Source organism: Xenopus laevis, chromosome 6L (assembly GCF_017654675.1).
Source record: "Xenopus laevis strain J_2021 chromosome 6L, Xenopus_laevis_v10.1, whole genome shotgun sequence".
Classification (NCBI taxonomy): domain Eukaryota; kingdom Metazoa; phylum Chordata; class Amphibia; order Anura; family Pipidae; genus Xenopus; species Xenopus laevis.
The window spans coordinates 54975252-55001202 of NC_054381.1; the positions used below are offsets into that span (position 1 = coordinate 54975252).

A 25951-nucleotide genomic window follows, 5' to 3' on the forward strand; every position below is an offset into this window, starting at 1 on the left:
TATTTAAAACACATTTGCAGGGAATTGTAGGGTTTGGAGGATGTAGGCTGAGGACTGATAGCTGCGGATACAAAGTAATGGTAGTCAGCCAGTTCAGCAAAGTAGTCAGACAGATGAGCAGGAGAGCAGGGGGGAAGGCTTAGGGAAATTTAGGAAACCATAAAAATTATGACAAGTCTGCATATTTTTTAATTTAGTATATTGAAAAGTTGCTTGAAATTATGTTTACTTTTCGAAAAGCTTAAGTTATGTTTTTGTGGAGCTCCCCTTTAAACTTGACAATACATTTATCAATATTGCCCCTCCCACAGACATTCAGAGGCACCGGGCCTCCCCCGGACAGTGACCCCCCTTCCCCGGACAGTGACCCCCCTTCCCCAGACAATCAGAGGCACAGTGACCCCCACCCCACGTACATTCAGAGCTACAGTGACCCCATCACCACCATACTGAGCATCCAGACCAGTAATGAACCCCTTTCACCCCCGCATGTACACCCAGAGGCACTGTGATTACCACAAAGTCTAAGGTAGCGGTTGCAAACTGTACCAAATATACAGTACACGTTGGCAAACCCGAAGAGTTGCAGCAGGTCCTGTGAAGAGTCCATCACTCGCCAAGAATCCATTATCGCTTACGCATATTTGAATTTACCACTCAATAATAGCTAATCCGCAATGGAGCGGTCACATGGTACAATCACATGATCGTCACGTAACGAAGGCCCTTTCCGAGGATAGGAAGTAGCCGCTGCCGGAGGTAAAGTGCCGCTTGCTTTATTACTTACACGCGATCCTATTTTCTTTTCCATTTATTCTCTAACGCGTATATCTGTTTGTATGCATGAGTATCATTGTGATAATGCTAGGTGAGAGCGTTCATTGTGAAAGGAAGGACAGAAAAACACCAATGGCTTCATGAAGAATGATCTCATTTTTGGTCTTCAGGCAGTGTCTTCTAGACAGTTCATTCTGAGGCAACCAGGAAATTCTACTGTAAACTGAGACCATTAACTGGAAGCATTTACACTATTCTGACCATGTACAAGGTGTACTATTAAATGGGTTAATTATGATAATAATAATAATAATAATAATAATGCATACTCGTGATATCCAGGTGTAAAATAATGCACATGGTAAAATAAATCCGTGTTTAATCATAATAGAATTCAGTTGAATAGATTGGTATATTTCAAGTTCACTGGAATTAGGGATAGGAAGTCCCTGGTATTGAATCTTTTAAATTCACAACAGTAAACAAAAAATGACCATTTAGTTTTGGAATGAAGATTTTGCTGTTATGACACCTAAATAATGATTTCTTATGCTGGTGAGAGTTGTAGTTGAATCATAGCTGCAAAACAACTGAATGGATAAGGCTGCTCACAGATTTTACACATGGCACTTGAACTACTGTAATAATAAGGTTGATTAGTCATCTGTCATCTGATTAGTCATTTGTATATGTATAACTGTAGGCGTTCTACACATTAACGCATTAATAGGTGTATCAAATGTATTTGTCAACACTTGTGATTATAACAGCAGGACCCAAAACTTTGTTTAGTTTTGATTTGTAAGGTTATGTATTCCATGTGTTATGTGAGCATAATATACAATCATATATATCTTTGACGATCCATTTGCTTCTGGATAAAATTCTGCCCTCCTATGTATGTCACGGGGAACTGTCATTTCTGTGAAACTCTATCCAAACTTTAACAGATGTTTACTTTTATAAAATACATTTTCCTTATATTTTTTCGAGACATGAAATGGTTTATTAGTGGACTCCTTAATCTTTAGTCTTTATTTTCCTTCTGTATGTAATCTTTTTCACATAAAGAAGTGGCTGACTGACACATGCAATTCAGTTGAGTTTTGACCTGATCATGCAAGCCGTGCAGCATCTGTGAGTTGTTTGTAGCTGGGATAATGTTTAGTTTAAGTGCGTAACAAAGAAAGGTTGTAAGGGCTCTTACTGACGAGCGGTTGAAGCTGCGCTCCCCTGTTTTCCGTTTTTCTGCATTCAGCCGCAGGGGAGCGCAGGAAAAGACGCATTAAGTTCTTTTAAATGGGGCTGTACTCACACAGGCACATGTAGGCGCCAAACGCTGGTTGAGACGCAACATGCTGCATTTTTCTTGCATTCGACGCCTACATGCGCCTGTGTGAGTACAGCCCCATTGAAAAGAATTTAATGCATCTATTCCTGCGCTCCCCTGTGGCTGAACGCAGAAAAACGGAACGCTGGGGAGCGCAGCTTCAACCGCTTGTCAGTAAGAGCCCTTAGTCTAGAGCAGGTCTAATATCCCATAGCGACCTTTCAGCAGTTTGGACTCGAGAGGTGCATGTACATGATGCCTGCTGATATTTATATATTGACATCCATTTTGATCAAATAAAATTATGTACCATATCATTATCAAAGTAACATGTCGGAGATATTCGATTTTTATCTTCTGTCTTAGGGTTCTTTAATATCTTGAATTAAACAAGCAAAACCAGTTAAACTGCACTTACTTTCTCGGCCCAAATTTCTTTAAGGGTGCACGTTCATAAGCCTGTTCACAACGGCACCTTCCGTAGCAGTATATCTCCAATAACAGCACTCCAGAATTTTTCAATAAAACCGCCTTTAATGTTTGCAAAAATTTGCATGGCAGTACAGCAACATTGTGCAACGTTTCGAGTGACACTCCACTCTTTATCAAGCATTGAAAAAGAGTGAGCACTGGAACTGTGCAGGCAAAGGGGTGGGGGCTATGGAAGAGGTGGATTAAAGTGCCAATCAAAGGGGCTTGTAGTGAATTTGGAGTGAATCTGGAAGGGAACAAGGGGGAGTGGACTGCAAAGTAGTGTTGCTCTGGGCGCAACTACTACTTGGTCTGGCTCTGGTTTTAGCAATCTTGTTAGGCTTAGATATATCATTTAAATAAAAGATACTGCCCAATATTATTTTTAATTGTTACCATTTGTGCCTGCACGGGAACGTTCTCTCCATAATGAATGGCTTTAACTGACAGTAGGGAAACATTTAAAAGGCACCTAAAGTTGCTTTCCTCCACTGGAGGTGCAGGCTTAAAGATCTATCTGTCAAACACTGGCCCCTAGCACTGGGAGCATCTGCACTGTGATTGGTTGGTGCATTCCTCAATCTTGCATTGTCACATGAGTCAGCTGGGGCAAGTGCTTGTTATGCACAGCACGAATCAAAGGAATCTATGGCACTCTGGTAAAAAGCAGGTTTATTGCAGTGTCCACACTACACCCACAGGACACTGCAATAAACCTGCTTTTTACCAGAGTATTCCTTTGATTTGTGCTATATGGTTGCAGTGGGGACGCTGTGGACAGAGCACCTGGTTTTGGAACACGAGCGGCTTTGAAGGAGAGTGAGCTCGGAGTGGGCACATGGCTGCCTTCACTGAGAGCTCCCCCCAGTTTTTGGCGCCAGAATGCCTAAAAAGGTCTTTTGTTAGACAAATACTATTGTTTACCTCCATTCTGAGTTCTGGTTCTGTTAGCCTGCACTTTCAGTGGGGGCATTTTATAGGGAATAGGTGCTGTAGAACATAGAGAGAGGATAATAATAATAATAATACCTTAATTAAGGATCAGTAACATCAAAAGCAAAAGAGTTTTGACCTGTGTATTAGCTTCAGAAACACAAATACAGTTTCTATAAAAAAACATTTCTGTAGATCAGTTGGGGCAGCCATTCACTTTAAATTGGGTTCTCCTGTATATAACCAATAACTGTGTTTTTGCCATTTTTTGGCAGCACTAGAGGATTACTAGAGGAAAGAGCATTATTTTGTAGTCAAATTTGTAGCTAAAAAAATTAGAAACCTGACTGATATCAGGGGCACCAGTTTACCATAAGGCAGGTGGTAAGAACAGGGCCCCGCTGCCCCATGCATCTCCTGCTCCTCCCTAACTTGTGTGTCTGGATGATGTGCCATTTAGGGGGTGGGGGAAGGGATGCCTATATGCCTCCTGTCCTGCACCACTATAGTGTTGACTAATACAGTCAGCGTTGTATTTATGGGTGTAGTAAATTGGAAAACCCAGGCAAAGTGCAAAAAAAGATCAATTACATTCTTTTTGTAAATGCCCCCCTACAGGGTTATTAAAATTGACTAGCACAATCCAAGGGCTGGTTGGATTACCATCTTTAAAAAAGATCTTTTTCTGACTATGGCAAATTGGATAATGCTTCATGTGGGGCTTTTAATCTTCCTCTGGACAACTTTAATTTTGATAAATATATTGATCTAAACAGACAAGTCTTTTGTCAACCTAAATTACTATGTTACTTTTTGCCATGAAATTGTTCATTTGTAGGTGCTGTGGATGATTTTATAGCCCTTTACAGCCTTATTGAGGTTTTGTGTTCAGCAAAACCAAACAGATGCGTTTGTAAGCTCTATACAGCTGTTTTATTTTTTAATATTGTGATCTGACGATACATTATATGTATTTTCACACATTGCTTGTGGTTTGAAAAGCTGTCCATGAGATTTGAGCACAGGATGAATCCTTTTTTGTGAAACGGTTTCCTTGAAGTGGAATACTGAAACAGTTTTTTTTCCTCTTGCATTTCACATCCTGCTTTTCATGGCTTATTGCAACACCGTTGTTTTTTTGAGACTAAGAATTTTCAAAGTGAAACGATTCTGTAACGATTGCATTGTAACTTTGTTTCAACGAAGCAGCAGTCATTGTAAGTATACAGTTGTTGCTGCTAATAACAGTGCTTAGCTTTGCTATATCCGTTGGGTATTAAGGCATATGGCTGTAGTACTGTTGCCTCCGACAGCAACCGTAGGCAACTTAAATTGCAACAGTTAATTCCTAACCTGATTCCCCTCCTTCCAGTGGCAATCACTTGCTCATGTACATTGGAATTTTGCACCCTGGTCCTCCTCCTAACTTGAAAAGGAATCTAGAATGTTAGTGGGGAAGCATAACCATAGGAACTGCGTAGCACTGAAAGTGCTGAAATCTTTTCAGTCCTTTAATATTTAATTTGAGGGCTGTAATCATGGAAGATCCTGAGATTTTGCATTTCTAAGGGTATGAGTAAATGAATGGCCAGCTGCAGTGGTGTTGCTAGTCAATTCTTAACACAGATTCTAGGGCAAGATCCTTTATGAAGTAATGTATCAAACCTGTTATGTATTTAATGAGAGCACTAGTCTCTTGCCATAGTGGGGTCAGCTTGGGGCAAGACAAAAAAAATATATACATAGAGGCTCATTTGAATGTCTAAAATTCGAACAAATATTGTCGACCAGAAAACTCAAATCAAATCCGAAAAAACTTGAATGCCAGTAAGGCTATAAACATCTTCCAAAGGATCAATGTAACTCTGCCATTGACTTTTACATGAACTTTGCAGGTTTTAGGCGGCGAATAGTCGAAGTTCTAATTGTTCCCAGGGTCCAGGTATGATAAATTTTGAATTCGAGTATGGATTATTCCCAAGTCAAATTTGTGAGTTTTGACCAATAATCCAACTCGAAAATTTGAATTTCCAATTTGAACCTTAACCCTAATAAATCTGTGGAACCCTTCTGCTTGCACCTCTAGCACATAGGTGGAACTTTTGGATACATTTGCTGTAGCTTTGTAGGTGTGTAGTGTAAAAACCCACACTCACCAGCACACAATATACTGAATATATCTATCTATCTATCTATCTATCTATCTATCTATCTATCTATCTATCTATCTATCTATCTATCTATCTATCTATCTATCTATCTATCTATCTATATATGCCACAATATAATTCATGATTCATATATTGTTCTGATTATTGGTACATGGCAGCTCAGAAACCAACACAATTAGCATCAGAATGTAATCATCAGCTTATATAATAGGTACAGCTTATTTTCTTTTTGATCATTTGTGACGACTCCAAGCTTAGCTTTTCAACGGCTGCTGAAAGCCCACTGGGCATGTCCATCTCACTGACACTCCTAAAAAATCCAAGATGGGAAAAACCTGTGATAACTTTGATGCCCTGGATAAATACTACTATTACTACTACTACTACTGGGTCATTATTACTACCTTTAGACTGGTTTAATAAGTTTAGTATATAAAATATGGCATTTTTAGCCATATACAATTTTAGAGTTTAGTTCTCCTTTAAGAAAATTTACGGAATTACTGGAAGACCCCTTATCGCAAGCATTCCAAATAATAGATCTCATACCTGTATATGCTACTGATAAATGAGGTGAAAATAAGCTCCTCTGGATAATGAGTTCAGGGCTTCACAGAGCTCGGGTGAAAGTTCATTTGAGAAAAGTTTATAATTCTTCATAGTTAACCCATAAGGTCCTAGACTTTTCCCTGCAGGTGTGCTTTTGAGAGTGTTCTGCATCTCTTAATTATCTCTTACAGCTGCATCTAGATGTTTTACTTTCTATTTTTTGATCTCAGGATGGGCAGGTGAATTTAAAGGGTAGTACACCTTGAAATTCAGTTTTACGATGCAAACTAGTATTTTAAGACAATTAGGAGTTAAATATACATTTTTCCCTCTTCAACTTGCCAACCTGGCATTTAAACATATAAATGCCGCAAGCAGCAATATGGAAGTCAGAATGGAAAACAATAGGAGACTGAAAAAAAGATAAGCTATTAAAAATAAACATCAACTTGAACCCACACAGTTGATCTGTTTTTGGTTGCTGGGATCATTAAGAAGAGCTGCCTAAACAGACTAGGAAGGATTATAATTCATAAATACTAAATAAATAATAAAGACCAGTTGAAAAGTTGCTTAAAATAAGTCATTTATAACATACTAAAGGTTAGTATAAAGGGAACAGCAGTTGACAGAAATTTGTTGGGGGAAAAACGTTTTATGGCAAGAGTACTAAATGCACCAATGGAAAAGAAATGTAATATTGGAAGAGATTTTTCTATATTTTCCCTAGTTCAGAGGAAGAGCCCCATTGGTAATACAGGAATATTCCAAGGGCAGTAACTATTTCTGGTGCTATGCCATGGAACTTAATTATCAGCAATATGATAACCGTGTATTTCCTATGGAGTAATAGCTGGAATCTCAAAGTTTTGTGTTTGAGAGTTTACATCCTGATGATACATTCCTGAGTAAGCCATTTCATGTTATGAATTCAAATTACCTCTAATGCTTTTAAAGCAATTTCTCATTATTCTTAATTTGTGCTAGTGCTCAATGAAGAGCAATGCAAGCAGTAAGGGTTTTGTGGATGCAAAAAGATAAATAGCAGAGTCTCATTATATTATATCATATTAGGCAGCCCAATTTCATTTTCAGTGGTTTACAGCTTTCAGAATTATTTACGTTTCTTTTTTTTTCTTCTTTTTTTTCTACTCCCCATTTTGATGTGAGCTAGTTAAGTTGGCCTTATGTTGAAAAGGTGCATTAACACTAGCTAATCTTCCAGAAATAACTACAAATGTATTTTATTTTTACACAGACATACCCGATTACAAAGATTGTTGGTGCGTATATATGTATTTATTTATATAGCGCCACAAATGTACACAGTGCTTTACAAGGTGTAAACACAAACAGGGGTATAGTTATTCTAAGTTATACAGTAAAAGTAGATTTAAGTTTTAAGGTGTTTCAATACACAGTTGAGATGAAGTCCCTGACCCAAAGATCTTACAGTCTAATAGTTTGAAAGGAAACCATAATATTCTGTTTGTGTGTTTCAAAGTTCCCCAGTCCTAGACTCTAGCTATACAGTATACTATACTGTAAAGATGATGAACTATGGGACTTGAAGTCCCTCTGGTTTTAAGAAAATGTGTGCACCAGGGATCTTGCAGAAATAGCTTTTTTGGATCATGGTTTCCTTTAGTCTGTGGAATCAGGTATATTTGTATAAAGAATTACATGTTTGTGGATGGGGAAGTTCAGATTCTGTTTATGCACATTATCTACATTGACTGAGCTAATGTAGAAAATGAGGTGTATCTTTCTCTTTAAAGTGGAACAAAACACACAAACTGAAGTTTATGCCCAGTTTAGTCCTCTGTATGTTGTACTAAAATACTAGATTCATTTCTATCAAAACCTTAAAGTAAAGGTGTTCTAATACAGCTATGGGACCTGTTATCCAGAATGCTTGCAACCTGGGGTTTTACGGATAATGAATCTTTCTGTAATAATCTTCATACCTAAGTCTACTAGAAAATCATGTAAACATTAAATTAACCCAATAGGCTGGTTTTGTCTCCAATAATGATTAATCGTATCTTAGTTTGGATCAAGTACAAGGTACTATTTAATTATTACAGATAAAAAGGAAATTATTTTTAAAAGTTTAGATTTGGATAAAATTGAGTCTATGGGAGATGGCCCTTCCCGTAATTCAGAGCTTTCTGGATAACAGGTTTCAGGATAACTGATCCCCATGTGATTTAGGAACTTTTGTTACTGTTATTTTTCCTACCTTGTCTTTCACCTCTTTTAACTTACACTAGAGTATATGTATGCACTTTTATTGCATTAGAAAATGGTGGAGGGATGCTGTATTCGGGGGAATTTGGGTTTAAAACAAATCACATGCTTCTTGCCTAATACTAGAGAGGCATGGGCGGGGGTGACCAGAATCAAAACTGGGTTTATCAGCAAACTCTGAAAGAGGTGAAGCCAGGAATGCACTAGTGCTTTATAAGGAAAATCAAATTAATCAGTACAGTGAGTTTTTCTGTATGGAGAGTTTACATGACACACATAGTAAAGTGCTTTAGATCAGTATCAGGATTTTTTATGCGTTCCACCGTCTGCTCCTTAGTGAGTACTAAACAATTTGAAATAAGATACAGCATTTCTTCATGCGTTCCTGAAGATCCACTGCTGGAGTAAGCAGTTAAGAATGCTGAAAGAGTGTGTGGACGAGCCCTAATATCACCTTGTTTCCTTATACTATAATATTTTCAAGCTTTCAGGGTAAGCCAAATTTGTGTGTATAGGACTTAATGATTGCAGCACTAGGACAGAAAAGATCCATGCCTTGTATCGATAGTGTCACGTATGGTATCCCAAAATACAGAGCAAAGGCCAAGGTTCCAGTCACTGTTTACGCTTCTGCCTATAACAGCCGCCTTTCGCTTTGGGAGGTGCCCTCTGCTACTATGAAGCTGCCAGGTATTCAAGTGAGAGTACCAAGGTGAGAGTTCTGGGCAGAGAAGGGAACGGTAACGTGTGACAGGAGGATCGGGGTTAGAACGAAGCATAGTTGAGGAAACAGGGAGGGGTGAATAACCAGTCCGTCAACACAGTACAGAATCAGAATCTGGAAGAATAGTCAGAATATAGGCAATGGTCGGGTCAGGCAGCGCACACCCAGGAACTATCTGGCAATAGACTTACATTGTAAATGCTATTTAGGGCTTTTTACAGAACTGTGCAAGGAAAACTTTCTAATATAAATATATATATATATATATATATATATATATATATATATATATATATATATATATATATATATATATATATTTCACATAAGGTATTGATGGTTCCATGATATACCATGACCTGGATGAATGAAAATCTTCATAGTCATACATGATATTTTCATTACTTTAAAACTCTTTAAAACAACCCATTTAAAGCAGGGGGTTGCCATCATATCTGGATGATGCAAATAAGAATACATCAAAACGGTGGCCTAATGTTTTAATGATAACTACAGCAATATCCTTAAAGGATAAGTAAACCTTTAAAATAAGTGAATGAAAAATTGATGTGTGCTATTCCAAGCACTTTTGTCATTTACATTCATTATTTATTTATTTTCTATTCCAAGATATTAAGGGATACTTGTGCTGTTAATATGAATTAATTTTCATCCAACAGCGTTATCTGCTGGTCAGTTTCCCATCAGTCTGACCACCAAGTAGTCCAGGAAGTTGTCAGGAGAAAGAAAGAGGCTGCTATGATGTTGTTCTGCTAAGGAAAGATTTGAGAGAGGTTTCTAAAAAAAATTTCCAAGCAGAAGAACATCAGAGCAGCCTTTTTTTTTTTCTCCTGACAATTTCCTTGACTACTTCATGGTCAGACTGGTGGTGCTGTTGGAACAAAATTAATTCATATAAACAGCACATGTATCCCTTAATGTCTTGGAATAAAAAATAAATAAATAATGAATGTACGTGACAAAAGTGCTAAGAATAACACTCATCAATTTTATAACATATTGGGGGCATAATACAAGCATATTAGGTGGGTATGATTGAAAGCGAACCTGACAAGTGGAAGTTAGACAAATCCTTCTTTGTTTCCAAATCTAGAAAACTTTTATGGGACTTTTAACCACCCACATTTTACAATGTAAAATTGCTTAGAATGTTCTTTTGCAATTTACTGTAATTGTTTATTTCTTTTAGATATCCTGATATTATTTCTTTTAGAGATCCTGTCCACTACTAATGTCATGCATGTGTAACAGGAAGGCCCCATGCCAGATAAATGGCAATGTACTGATTCTGGTGATAATTCTCAGGTTAGTTCTGTCAGACTGAGAAGTTTAAGAGACAGTCTGCTTATTATGTAGTTACTGCTGGATAGGCCATAAACGGTTTGCACAAGTAGGAGAGGCATAAAAGATGAAATTCATAGACAGTTTGCTTACTTTCAATCTGCCTTCCTGATTGAATGGCCCTATGTATATGAAAATGCTATTCTATAAAGTAGATGAGCATCGAAAAGAGCCAAATTAATCCTCCCCAGAATTAATCCTAAATGGCCTAGTAATTCCAGGGTTCAAAAACATCTCGTCTGCACAATTTATCAGACTAGGGGATCACATGCAACTATGACCCATAATGAGAATTCATAGCCTTCTGTCACCAGCAAAGTTTTTTTTTTTATGTAATCAAGGTCAGTGGCCATAGATCCCATATATATTGAGAAGCTCTGAACATAAGAAATTAGAATATAGACCAATGCAGGCAAATGGGAAAAAGAGTTGTAAAGGACCATGTTTTATAAGTTAGGATCCAGACTTTTTTTTTTATATATAAGTTCTGGCTGGGCACAGCAAGCAATCATAAATAGTCACTTCTGATAACTCCACCAGTGATAAGATTTATAGTATGCACTTTTGTAAAGAGATAACTGGTAATACCTACTATATATAAATAAAACTATCCCCCTTGTATAGGTAGGAAACTGTCAAATTTAATCAACAAGTAGGGGCTCATTTACTAAAACTTGAATTTATCTAATTTTTTAATGAAAACAAACCCAACCTATCTCCCTTCCACAAATTTAACTCATTTATTACATTTTTCTCTGAAAAATCGGGAGCGACAAAACATAACGAAAAAATTGAGTGTCAATTCTTATCATATGATTGATGCACCAAAAATGCCATTTTATCAAGTTTTGTCTGATACTCATCTTTTTCGGAAAACCCGACCTTTTCAGAATTATCCAGGGCAAATCACGATGTCAAGAGACATCTTCAGAGACATCTGCCGTTGACTGGACAGGGTTAAGATGGAGTATTTTGGATTTTTTTTTTAGCAGCTTTGGGGTATGAAAAATATCTAAAAAAAATTCAAGTTTTACCCCTAAAAACCTCGACCTGAAAAAATGTAGGTTTCATAAATGTGTCCCGTAATGTCTGCTCATTAAATATATAAGAATTTAACCTTAATACTCAAGGAACACTGTTACGGATGCCACAGAATACCCGATTTGCAGTGGTTTTTATTTGTTTTTTTCCTACTATTCAGTGTATTTGATTCATCTTTTTACTTAACATCTGTAGACACTACTATGCATATTTATCAATGTGTAGGAGCAATGTGTACTTTAGTTACAGTTTTCCTTTCACTAGCCAGGGAAAGCGGACATGAATCCTTCCTGCCTATTGTTTGTTCTTCCAGCAGCATCAAACAGGTCCACTTTTTTTTGTGTAGCACCGGCAAGTTACTCAGCATTTTACTATACAGTAATTTAAAACTATCTGACACTATCGAATTCCCAAAAAGCCCAAATATTTTTGGATTTTTGTCAGAAACAGACGGATTTTTTTTTGGTCTAATTCCAGTGCAGACCACAGAAACATCCAAATAAGATAGGGACCTCTCCCGTTGACTTATATTAGGGATGCACCGAATCCAGGATTGGGTTCGGAATTCGGCAAGGATTCGGCCTTTTTCAGCAGGATTCAGATTCGGCCGAATCCTTCTGCCCGGCCAAACCGAATCCTAATTTGCATATGCAAATTATGGATGGGGAGGGAAATTGCGTGACTTTTTGTCACAAAACAAGGAAGTAAAACATTTTTCCCTTCTAACCACTAATTTGCATATGAAAATTAGGATTTGGATTCGGTTCGGTATTCAGCCGAATCTTTCGCAAAGGATTCAGCCAAATCCAAAATAGTGGATTTGTTGCGTCCCTAACTTATATACAACCTCGGTAGGTCTGAGATTCTGACTTTTTCCATCCTTAGGGTATAATAAAATTTTTTTTTACACAAAAAAACATCGGATTTTATACTTTTGTCCTTTAATAAATAACACCCTTAATGTTTTTAAGCTGGCTTAAGGAATGGTAAACCAATTTCTGGGCAGAGAAAAATGTAATGTATTGGCGAGAAGAAGAATTAGGTTTTTTTTTTAAAATGCAAGACTAGATCGTTATCACCCTAATGACATGGGAGTTAGTTGGTGTCTCTGGGTATACTTTCCTTGACAATGCATAATACATACCTGTAGTTGAACTAGCACCAATCAACGCTACTGTGCCTATTTTAGAATAAAACTACTGTTTTGTTCTATTTTAATTTGTTTTGTCTGTTTGTCTTTTTTGTCAATATCAATAAAACTTTAATAAAAAAATGCATGTTAAACTACTATGAAATGCATTTTATACCTTTCACAAATGCATACCGTATAATTTCCTAAAATTTGACAGATGTTTATGCCTTTATTTTTACCTACCAATAACAGAAGGATAGCTTCTGATTTTACATTTCCAAGTTGGTCTTAACCAAAATAGCAGGTGTTAAGCCATTGTATGGGATTTAAGTAATCCCTTTCTAAGACCTATTCAGATACCAATCAAGCTGCAGTCCCAAAATTTGCCTGTAAAGGGTATGTTTTAACTCATCTTTTATGTGTCGGTGTGTGTATATATCTCTGGAAATTGGAATCCCTATCTAAATATAGATGTTATATATATTACAACTGATCTGTGGGAAGTACACTAGCAACATTTATTTTGTGAAATGTTTTAATAATTGTTACAGAATTCTAGACAGATTTTTATGTCAGTTTTTTTATACAGTAAATAATATGATTAACACAGAAGGTTTGCATAAACTTATTCCTAAAATATTTTGTAAAATATGTTAGTTGCCATCAATGTCTAAATTCGACCATCATAATATAGTTGTTGTGTATTTTTGGTATGATGTTACAGAATAGAGTTTTAATGAATTAGGGCTTGATACCATTTTGCTAATCAAAAGACATATTAAAGAAAGCATGATTGAAATCATTCTTATTGATAAATATGTGTGTCAAAGTAGACTTCTGAGATTTATCCTGATCAAGCACTGGCATGTGGTCAGTCCTGTCTCAAAATAGCACATAAAAGTGAAGTTTAGGTTTAATAGGAAGTATGTGGGTAGACACTTGAGACATTTTGGAGCATATACTGTAGCTTGCCCTGTATAATGTATAGCTCAGGAGCATGAGGGCATAATATGATATAATAAAGCATTGTTAGATATTATCCTGTAGGATCTCTCCTGCCAGGTGGTTTGAAGAAGGAGTGAAAAATAGGTAATTGCCTAGATATGTTGAGGAAATGGTTTGTTGTTTCCCTCTTTTCTATTCAAATAGAAATGAAATAAAATAACTCCATTGTTATGAGTCCCCCATTATTCAAGAAGTGAGTATTCTTTATGTCTATTCTATATTGTTGCTGTGTATATTTTTAGGTTTTCCTGTATATGTGCTCCATACACCATTCAACTATATATAAAGGTATACATGAATCCATACGTAATTGCTGTATAAATGAATATACACATGACTAGAACGTTGTACTGAGAATTTTCATGCTGCAACTTCCTGAAGAAGTGTCTGGGATGAAACATGTCAGTTTGTGTGACCTCCGCATGTGCTGGTTTATACACTACTATAGCATATGCTAGTGACTATTACATAATATCATTCATTCTTCCTTTTTATTAAGATGTGGAACTATTAGGGGTCATTTATCAACATTGGGCAAATTTGCACCTGGGAAGTAAACTATGGCAGCCAGATGTTTGCTTTCATTGTTCTACCTGTAGCTGCCTGAATAAAACTGATCACTGATTGGTTCCTATGGGTTACTGTGCAAATTTGCCCAGTGATGACACCTCAAATTTCTTCACTAAATGCCTTGCCTTGGCTAATTACAGGATGTTTGGTTTTAAAGACTGTGTGTAAAGATTCTGCCGCCTTCTAAAGTTGTTGCAAATGCTTTTCAATATTTGTACAGGTGCTGCCTATCAATAAATAGCAAATAACTGCTGCAATGTTTCCATTTTATTAACATGGACATAGTTAAGGGAAACTGATATCCCACTAAAATAATTACCATCACACTTCAAGTTGAATTAGCCCAACTGATCCGAATTAATTCTGCTTACACATCTCTTATACGTCTCATGTTCCTGGTTTTATAGGTTTTTGAATCCACAACCAAACTTGTAAACTCTAAAATTATGAATATTTATTAAAAAATCCGAATAAAACAGTATGAACAGAACAATACGCTGAACTCCGGAAAAGCCTCTATAAATTCAACTATTCCTAGCAGAAAATAAAACACTGAAACCTCTAAAAGTCAGAATTGATTTAGAGAGGTCCAAAAAGATCAACGCAGCTCCCATTGACTTCTGTAGGACCTCAACAACTTTTACCTGGTTGAGTTTTGTATTAGTGGTTTTTGTGTTTTTTACACTTAACAAATCTCACATTTTTTAGACCTTTTTTTTTTTTTAAAAAAAATGAGAACCACAAATTTTGTTGAAAAAAATCGAAATCCGATTGTAAGTAAATGACCCCCATAGCGTGCAACATATATCAGTACTTGGGCCTGACAAATAGTTTGCAGGACTGTACTCAATGCTGTTGCAATTCCTATAAATTTTGTCACAATAATGGCTCTTACACACAGATGTTTGAATGTATCGTGTATTGTAATACAAACTAAACACATAACAATGCATACTAAGTTAAGGTGTGTTTTATTTTTTATTTTATTTTTTTTAAATCGAAGTTAGCTTATTTTTGTGACTTTTTTTTACTTAATTGTATTCTATACTCTAAACAAAATACTTTTAGATTGTTGCCTTAAAAGCATATATCTTTGTGTTTTTCTATGACTGTATCACTATAGAGAGGAAGTAATAGGGACACTTGGTATTAATTACAGTCTGTCTTGGCTGGGAAACCAGTCAGCAGTTTGTTTTTCCTGCTGGTTATTTTTCTCTTGTGCACACAAAATCTTTTGTTATATTTTTAAAAACTGGTAAAATCATAATTATATTTCCATGTTCCTTGATCATCTTTTTAGAGGTGCAAATAAGGAGTGTAAGGAGTTTCATTTGACTGCAAGGCACATATTGTGGTTTACATAGTGCAAGAGATAGGCACAAATACAGTACAGGTATGGGATCCATTATCCAAAACCCTTTAACCAGAAAGCTTCAAATTATGGTAAGGTCATCTCCCATAGACTCCATTTTAATCAAATAATTAAAATTTTTTAAAATGATTTCCTTTTTCATCATAATAATAAAACAGTACCTTGCACTTGATCCAAACTGAGATATAATTAATCCTTATTGGAGGCAAAACAATCATATTGGGTTTAATTAATGTTTAAATTCGAGCTATGGAGATCCAAATTAAGGAAAGATCCCTTATCCGGAAAACCCCAGGTCCCAAGCATTCTGGATAACATGTCCTTGTAATTGATCTTAACTAAGATTTAATTACCCTTATTGGAGGCAAAACAATCTTTTTGGGTTTATTTTTTTAAACATTTTTTTTAGCAGTCTTAGGGGGTTATTTAATAAAGTTCAAATGGAAAAAACTCAAAAATTAGAAGTTTTTTTACTATAAAATCTAAATTTTTAGTGGGAAAGAAACTCGAATTTTTCAGGATTTATCAAAGCCTGATGCTGCAAAAAGTCATTCTGAAAATCTGGCATCTCAGACCTGCCGAGGTTGTATATAAGTCAATGGGAGAGGTCCCTATCCTATTTTGGAAGTTTCTGTGGTCTGCACTGGAATTCAGACTTTCCGAAAAATGTGTTTTTTTGGGGAAAAAGCCTTAAAAAAATAGTAAGATTTGGAAAAAAAACACAAAAAAAATCGTATAATTTTGGTTTGCAATCGATTTTATCGAAATTGTCCCACATTCGATTAAATCGTGCTTTTTTAATAAATAAGATCACATTGTGGATTCTAGTTTGGTCGGACTGTTTTATTATAAAAAAAATCAGCATTCTGGATAACAGTTCCCATTCCTGTATATGTCCCTATGCAAACAATTACAATGAGTGTTACTGTTCCAATCAATCTGCAACTTTGTAAATAGAATGTAAAACCGAGTAATGTTTAAAAACAAAATACTGTACATTTTATTTATTGTAGGAGAACATTTATATTCTCACCAAAGTATAAGTTGTGACAAGATTCCTGTGAATCATACTTAATTAAACTCTGGTTGTTGAAACAGGGTTATAAATAGAGATAAATGCTATCTCCAACAAGTGTTAGTACCTTGGTCACCCATTATCTCTCTAGATAAAATGTTGCATGATTTGCAGTACAGTGTTGCATAGTTTGGCAATAAAAAAGTTTTTTTTTTGTTTTATTTATAGGTCTCCATGCAAAATGAATGTAATCCGGGAGAATAAAGACTTGGCCTGTTTCTATACAACAAAACATTCCTGGAGGGGAAAGTAAGTATGGTTCATTAATGGCCATAGTTCAAACACAATGGGATCTATTATCATCTGTAGTAGTGTGTAATTATTTATGTACAGTATATATATATATATATATATATATATATATATATATATATATATATATATATATATATATATATATATATATATATATATATATATATATATGCATCTGTAATATCTTTGAGCAGAGAAAAAATTTGACTGCTTTATACACAAGTTGAGCAAAATATTTTTCCTCTTTTTTATATAAGAATATGTTTTGTATCACAACCATGTTACTTTTTTAATACTTTTGAGAGTAGGAACAATATACATTTGTATTGAATGTGTTCATGCTGTAGTCATTTGTATCACAGGAGAATAAACGTTAATTCAGATGGCTCACCAAATATGATTACATTAGTAACATTCATACCATATCTCTACTGCATTGTTGTATCCTTAACAGCTGAAATGATTTATGTGCCTTGTGAGTCATATGATAGCAAAGGTTCCCACTACTTAATGTGATGTCTTTCCTCTGTGCTTATTTTTGTCTCCATGTTGTCTCTCTTTTATTTACATTTTTGTAGTGGGGTGGGAACATGCTCTTTCGAAATATCATTCAGATTAATTGTCTTATTATAAACTGATCCAATGTTTTTCTCGTTGTGGCTGTAATGCTAATGATCATTAGGAATTGGTTGTTCCATGATAATCATTACTAAATCATCCCCTTAACATTTATTGGAGACAGGTTGGAATAAGAGTCCTGTACATTTATGTACATGCTTCTTCTTCAGCAAAAAGATTATTATGCCACTTCAATAATAATAATAATATGCTTACAGTAAGAAAGAGCTATTGGCATTTATGACCTTTCTGATGACATTAACATCTATTTACATTTGTTCCATGGTAAAATATTTATAGTGCCCCTTTCCATCTATAAGAGCCATATAATTAAGTGCTAAAGTGCCCTTCTGAACATGTAACTCGCATCTCAGCACTTCAAGTCCACTTGCCAGAAGTGGAACAAGTGTAACAATTGTACCTTCCACATGAAACAGACATTCCATTACATTTGTGTTAAACAGAAGCAACAATTTTTTTTTTTAAAGTCAGTCTTGCTTCATTTTTACATTTAGGGGGTTATTTATCAAAGGTCGAATTTTAGAGTAATGTGAATTTTTGTAAATTTTAAAAAATTATCACTACTATTAACATCTTCAAATAGTTCAAGGGACCTCTGCCTTTGACTTCTACATGCACTTGGCAGGTTTTAGGTGGAGAATATTCAAATTAGAACTGGTTTCAGGGTTGAAGTGAAGGTAAATCCTACATTCAAATTCGACTTGGCGGTTTTAAATTCGAATTTGTGAGTTTTGACCAGAAAAAAAATTAAAAAAATTGAATTTGAATTTACCATTCGAACCTTAGTAAATCTGCCCCTTAGAGAAGCATACATTGATGCACTTTGATCTGTGTTTGGACAGTTTCATTTTCATTTCACAGACAATCGCATAACGCATATATATCATTTTTTTTAATATGGAAAATACATTTTTAGAGGAACCTCCTTACCAAAATTGCATAATCCATGTGGAAACATGAAATGAAATACTGTATATTCCCAGTATACTGTAAATTTACAAATTACTTGAGTTCTACTTCCTCATCTTACCCAGGGTTCTTTTAGTTTCATTTTACTTTTTTTTAGGTTTAAATCTATTTCTTTTTCAAGCAAAGAAATATAATAATTAGGCATTTAATATTAACATTGTCATACAATGCTAAGCTTTTAGAAGGGGTGGGGTGTGTTAGTATGGGGGGATCAGGGTAAACAACACAATTCTTGCCAGTACTGTTGCAGTTCATTCCAAATGTTTAAGCATTTATCAGTCAGATTTGTAATAAATCTTCCAGGTTGTCCAAGTTTCTATCATTTTTCTTTTTTAACTATTGTATGATTATTCTTCTCCCACTGATTAATAGCCCGATACCTGTAAAAATTACTGGATCTATGCACTTGCATTGCCAAATATGAAAGTGCACAAAAATTGCATTATGTGAATTCTGAAACCTTTAGTGAGCCAAATTCTTTTGGCTTCTGCTTTGTACATATGTTGCTATGGTGCCAGTATAATAATGCTGAAGCTTTTTTTCACTTAATATGATTTGTTGCTTTCCGGAACTCTCCATCAGGCAGGAAACGTCCTGTGTAATTTTTGCTCGTTTAAATGAAAATGAGTAGCAGGTGTTATTGCAACACAAGCAGCTATAACACAGGGCTTTTAAATGCAAACTCCTTTATGGATCATTCTTCCTTTTTAAAGTTGGTGACCTTGTATGATTTTCGAATGCAATGTTAAAGTTTTTATAAAAATAATAAAAACTGTATAACAATATCAGTTTTTTCATGAATAAGTTGTTGGGTGCTTATCATGGTAAAGGATGCAGATCCATCATGTACAGTCTCTTTGTTTTTTTTAATTGGAATTGCTTTGACTTGCTGTACCATTACCACCAGCTATGAAATGGCCCTTCTAATATGCTCTAGTTTGTAGTTTGAGTACTTGCATATGAGGTGCCCTTCTTCCTGCTCATCATTGCTAGGACACACATACTAAGGTGCATTCTTCTTGAGAATGTACACCCCTAAGATGGAGGACAGCAAAGGGCCATAATGGCAAGTGCTGGATTTACATAGGAAAATTTGAGCAATGCATTTTATGCAATTGTTCCCTATTCTTTACAATTATAAGCAACAAATGTTTATAACTCACAAAAAATTTTTTAGGTCTCGCATTCAAAGTTGATAGATTCATTCATTTATTCAAATGGATCTTTACTGCGCCATAGACACATTTATAAATGGACAAAAATATTTGTTTTTAGTTGTGCTAATAGATTGTAAAAGAGTGTACACATTCTGTGTGTAAGTAGCCTCTAAAGCAGTGATCCCCAACCAGTGGCTTCTGAGCAACAGGTTGCTCACCAACCCCTTGGATGGTGCTCCCAGTGGCCTAAAAGCAGGGGCTTATGTTTGAATTCCTGGCTTGGAGGCAAGTTTTGAATGTATTAAAACTAGGTGTTCTGCCAAACAGAGCCTCCTTTTGGCTGCCAGTCCACATAGGAGCTACCAAATGGCCAATTACAGCACTTATTTTGCACCGCCTGTGAACCTTTTTGATGTTTGTGTTGCTCCCCAACTCTTTTTACATCTGACTGGGTGAAAAAGGTTGGGTACACTCGCTCACCGGTGCCGGTGGAAAACTTTTGGAATGATATAAAGCTGTGACTTTTGTCACACATTTTGCAAATTTTATTAAAAAATATACACACAAATATACAACCCATGTGCACAGTGATAGGTGAATCGCATTCCTGTCAGTAAGTGCACACATGGCATCAGGCTTAATTTTAGCATATTTCTGCTGCTGGAGAAAATGACTAGAGTGGCATTAGGCTTTAATTACTCTACTCACCAGCCGGGTCTATAGTTTTTGTCTCTCGTGTTCACCTGTAATGCCGTTATTTCTCTGTTGTGTTCAGAGATGGCCAGTGCACTGATACAAACCTAAGAGTAATCTGGATTTTAAGAGAGGATGTAATATTTTACTTTCCAAAACTGTCCTGGGACCAAACAAAAAAATTCATCCCACCTCTGGGTCTATTGCACCGCTGAGCAGTTTCCATTGTTACCTTTAAAAAACAAAGCAATTTGTGCCACACAGTGCTTCAGAATTGCTTGGGCAGCTTTATGCTGTTTAGTTCTACATGAATCTTTATAATGTATGAGCTTGTTCTGATAAAAAATAATGTTTATGGCTGCATGCAGAAAAATAAGACCTATTGTTTCAACCAATATTTCTAATTGTTAGCCACTGTTATTTTATCTGTTTGTTTTGTCTCATAGGTATAAACGAGTCTTTTCCATTGGTACACATGCCATAACTACGTACAACCCTAACACTCTTGAAGTTACAAATCAGGTAGGTGGTGCTCTAGTAAACTTGATTAAGTGTATATTAAGGAAATATTGTTATATACATTTAGTGCTATAAATATAAATTATCATGCCACAGACTTGTTCTGGTTTGTTGAAAACTTTGGGTAGATTCAGCAAAACTCAACAGGCAGATGGCACTTCTGGGGTAAGGTTTATTGGGGTTACTGCTGTAAACACCTAACGCGTTTCGGGAGTATATCCCTTAGTCATAGGCTAAATCAGTGAAATCCCCAATTGGGCTTTCTTCCTTCCTGAACCCTCAAAGGATTTACATGCAATGTTGTCTTAGAGGCATATTTATCAAAATGTGAGAATTCATCTTCAGTGAAAAAATGTAGCCACTTTCTGTTCTTTCCTATGGAATTTTTAGAATCTTATTTATCAAATATCTTCCACCCACGGATAAATACGATTCTAAAAATCCCATAGTATTGAATAGAAAAGGGTACGTTTTTTTGTGGTGCGCTCTAATCTCACATTTTGATAAATCTGCCCCTTAGTCTATATCTTAAAATTGTGGCACCATTTCTAGAAAGCATTAACATCTTATTTGAATTAGTGATGCACCGAATCCACTATTTGGGATTCTACCGAATCCTCTTGGTGAAAGACTCAGCTGAATACCGAACTGTATCATATGCATATGCAAATTAGAAGCGAGAAAGAAAAGAGTAGAAAACATTCTTCTTTTGTGACAAAAAGTCTCGTGATTTTTCTACCCGCCCCTAATTTACATATACTAATTAGGTTTTGGGTTCGGCCAGGCACAAGGATTTGGCCGAATCCTGCTGAAAAAGGCAGAATCCTGGCCGAATCCCGAACCGAATCCTGGATTCAGTTCATCCCTAATTACATATACCTGTACCTGTAGTTTTCTGTAGGGCTTTTGTAATAAGTATTATCTAAGGCCCCATTTAGTCAGAATAGACAAAAGGGGCTTTATTAAAACAAGAGCTATGCCTAAACACAGCAGCCCTAAGGGTAGTGACACACGGGGAGAGTTAGTCGCCTGCGATAAATCTTTGCTACTGTTGGTGGGAAAACAACCCGAAATGCCTTCCCACTGGCAAGAATGTGAATTGCTGGCAGGATGGCATAAGCCTCGCTTCAGTTTTCTGAAGTCCCTCGAAGTTGCCTCACAAGGAAAGCCTGGTTTTCTAAAATACAGGTCAGAAATGAACAAAAAGTACTATTAAATTGATATTTTTCAATTTTCGCATTACTAGTATTTTAATAAAAGATTATACCTCTATTCTTTTAGGGATTGCAGTATACCTTTTTATGGTTATATCCGAAATTATTTATTATAAATAGGCCAAATATCTGCTGTATTTCATCATAGGGAGCAGAGCTTGAACTTAAAGTAAATAAATTACTGAGCTAAATGAATCAATCACATAGCCATTGGCTATATTAAGCACATTTACTATGGATTTGTTTTAGGGTCAAACTGAAAGCTCTTACTTGACATAACTACACATGATCTATAATTCCTTTCACAATGTCTGACATCATTATGGTTTAAAGGAATTATCAATAAAGTTTGGATTATATGTGTCTGAAAATTGTTGTTCTAATGAATGAATATAAAAAATACATTGTTCTTGGAGTTTTATATTGTTTGTATGCAGAACTGTGAGCTCTTTGACTTGGTTGTCACCATGAAATGTATTTTTCATATCAATGATTACTATTTCTTTTGTATTTTTATTCTCTTAAAATCAAGATTTTGGACCTTGCAGTAACGCTGTCTAATTTCTTGTCAGTGTTATGGGGCAGTTAAAGTTTGAGATGATGGCAACAATACAACTGATGAATACTATTCTATGCCTTCAAGATTTATTAGCCCAGACCATCCAAAAAGAACAGCTGGTCTGTGTTGAATCCAAATAAAAGTAATAGACTATCATTGCTTTTTTTAAAAAATTCCCCCCCCCCCCTATCTATTTGAAGATTAATCATTGTTGTTTAATTATATATATATATATATATATATATATATATATATATATATATATATATATATATATATATATATATATATATATATATTTTTTTTTTTTTTTTTCAAATCTGTTTAACAAGGTTGGATTTGTTACTGGGCTAATACATTTCAAAATTTTTATAGATCAATTGGAGTTGTTGATTAATGAATTATAGATGACCCAAACACATATAGTTCTCACAATGGTCATAAGTCACATTCTCCTTTGTTTTGCTTTTCAGTGGCCTTATGGAGATATTTGTGCTATCAGTCCTGTGGGTAAAGGGCAAGGAACAGAGTTTGCGCTTACATTTCGGAAAGGCAGTGGAAGGAAATCAGAGACCTTAAAGTTTTCTACAGAACACAGGACTGAACTTCTTACGGAAGCACTAGTAAGATATATGTTGTCCCATAGAAACAAAATGATACACAATGCAATTGTGTGGTGGAACAAACTAGAGTTTGCAATATAGTTTGTGTCATTTACAGGCTATACATATGTTTATTTTTCGTACACTTGCATTTGTGCTTGAAACAACTTATTGGTATACTCTGTATGTCAACATAACTTGAGTAAATGCATGATTACTGTGATAAGTCTATATAGAAATGAGAATCTCTCTGCATGTGTTGTGTGGTGATAACATAGGCAGTAATGAACCGATATCTTTCCTCCTTATTTTTTTTGATTCATAAGATTATCTCAGGAAAAACTGTGCTGGTAGCGCCTATGATGCTATGTAATATTGATAACAACATTTCTTTTTTTTACCCTCTTAGCGATTCAGAACAGATTTTTCCGAGGGCAAGATAACTGGGAGGGCAAGTATTAAATTATTATTTATTTAAGTCAAGTAAACAAGCATGATTTTGAATCAGTGTTTAACAAATTGGAACATTTTATGGCAAAAAATTGCTTTTACTTTAGAAAATATTTGAATCACATTTTTACTCCTTTATTCCCATTGGTTACTATCATTTTTGGTGTCTTTACTGTGTTCTACCATCTTCACTTCATTTCATCAATTTAACACTGTCATATTTACCGTTCCTATTGCTTTTTAAAAAATGTCCTTGCTCCTTTCTTTCTTTAGAGGTATAACTGCTATAAACATCACTGGAGTGATACACGGAAGTTGGTCACTTTGGAAGTGACTCCTGGGGGTATTGACCAAATAGATCCAGCAAATAATCGTGTCATTTGTTCTTATGACTATCGCAATATTGAAGGTTTCACAGAAGTTTCTGGTTATCAGGGTGGTTTTTGCATCCTTTATGGAGGCTTCGGTCGATTGGTAAGTTAAGCAAACTATTCTTTCTTATACAAAAACACAAAATAGATAGAATGACCCCCTAATATTGATATGGCATAATAATAACATTAGAGATGGCACAAAATGCTAACGCACACAAGGCATTGATTTCTACCTTGGCGACTGGAGCAGCATTGGAAAGGGGTTTTAAACACGGTCCTCAGAGTGATAAAGGGATGGAACATATTTATTTTTTTCAATTTAAAACTGACGGTAGATTTATTGCGTAAAATCCCTGCAATAAAAAACGCTTTGGTGAAGTCATAAGCTGCTCCCAGTGATATTTACTCCATTTTTGTAGATTAGGTAGATTTTTAGTTAGGTATACATAAATCAGGGAAATGCTCCCAAGGAATGGGCTACAAAAAAGAGTAATTGCATACTGTGACGGAAGTATCAGTCAACCCAAGGCACTTAAATTATTCGTAAAGATCATACACAATTTAATAAAAGCTGTTCACTTGGCCCCTCCAGACTGAATAGGCAGTTTATTGGCCCCTCTGTTGGGCCTCCTGACAGGCTATTCCACCAATATTTGGCAGAAAATCTGTTAGATACTTATCTGGCGAGCAAGGTGTATCTTTAAATTAATTAGCCTCCGAAAAACTGTGTTTTATGTACATTAAAATATAATGTTTTATTTATAGGTGTTTGATCAACACATAGACATGTAATAAAATGAGTAGTTTTATAAAAGTAATTGCCTAGCAATATTTAATAAACACCATATTGTGTGTGTGTGTGTATATATATATATATATATATATATATATATATATATATATATATATATATATATTGTATATATATTGTATATATAAGTAAGTGCTTAATCTTAATTCATATTCAATTTTGTACCAGGAAAAGACTTTTTCAGAAGGGAAGCTTTTTTGCTGACCCAGACATTATTGCATGTCAAAACAATCTGGTTGCTTTCCTGCTTAGTAGGCTTGATGAGCAACTTTTCCATTTTCAGAGAATTCCTTACAATTGTAAAAACTAACATGATAAGAGCAATTAATATTATATTACCGTAATAGACATGCGCTATTTTTGTACCCAAAAAAATGTTACAGTAGAATAAACTTTGTAAATTTTTTTTTTTTTGTATTGATAGTATAGTAATTATCACATTGTCATTTTTTCAGCATTTATTTGCAAGTGAGCAAAGAGAAGAAATCATTAAAAGTGCCATAGAACATGCAGGAAACTTTATAGGCATAACCTTAAGGACAAGGAAGGAGCCCATAGATTTTGAATACTATGTGGGTCTTCGTTTGGGAAAATACAGCAATGACGAATCCATCACTTCCTTAGCAGAATTCATTGTTCAAAAAATTACACCGAGGCATACGGTAAGAGACATTGCAAACTGAACTGAAACTATAAATAATTAGCAACAAGTTATTTAGTGTATGAAATACAATTCCCGACAACCAGGAATACCTCAGATTGTATCCACTACTATTACTGTGGTCTCATAATCAAAAAGCACCTCTGTCTTTCCTGTTAAGTTTCTTTAACATAATTCAAGTATACAGCTTCACTGCTGTAACTACAAGGCTTGCAACTGCAACCATGAATGATAAAGCACAAATGCTCTAGAATGAATGTGCTAGTTCACAGCGTCAAATACATAA

General features: G+C 35.3%; 1 protein-coding gene across 3 annotated transcripts in view; it reads left to right on the forward strand.

The window, feature by feature from the left end:
* Positions 1–462: 462 nt before the first annotated feature.
* Positions 463–25951, forward strand: part of dnajc13.L (DnaJ heat shock protein family (Hsp40) member C13 L homeolog) — an 87079-nt gene continuing 61590 nt past the window's right edge. For 2 of the 3 annotated variants that reach the window (XM_018267510.2, XM_041566047.1), the window contains exons 1-7: positions 464–759; positions 16931–17011; positions 20922–20997; positions 23241–23390; positions 23779–23820; positions 24093–24293; positions 25460–25666. In XM_018267510.2, coding sequence (XP_018122999.1) covers positions 16944–17011; positions 20922–20997; positions 23241–23390; positions 23779–23820; positions 24093–24293; positions 25460–25666 — 744 coding nt within the window. In that variant the 5' untranslated portion in view covers positions 464–759; positions 16931–16943. Of the gene's footprint in view, positions 760–16930; positions 17012–20921; positions 20998–23240; positions 23391–23778; positions 23821–24092; positions 24294–25459; positions 25667–25951 lie in introns of all 3 variants that reach the window. The other variant, XR_005961832.1, reaches the window with a different exon arrangement.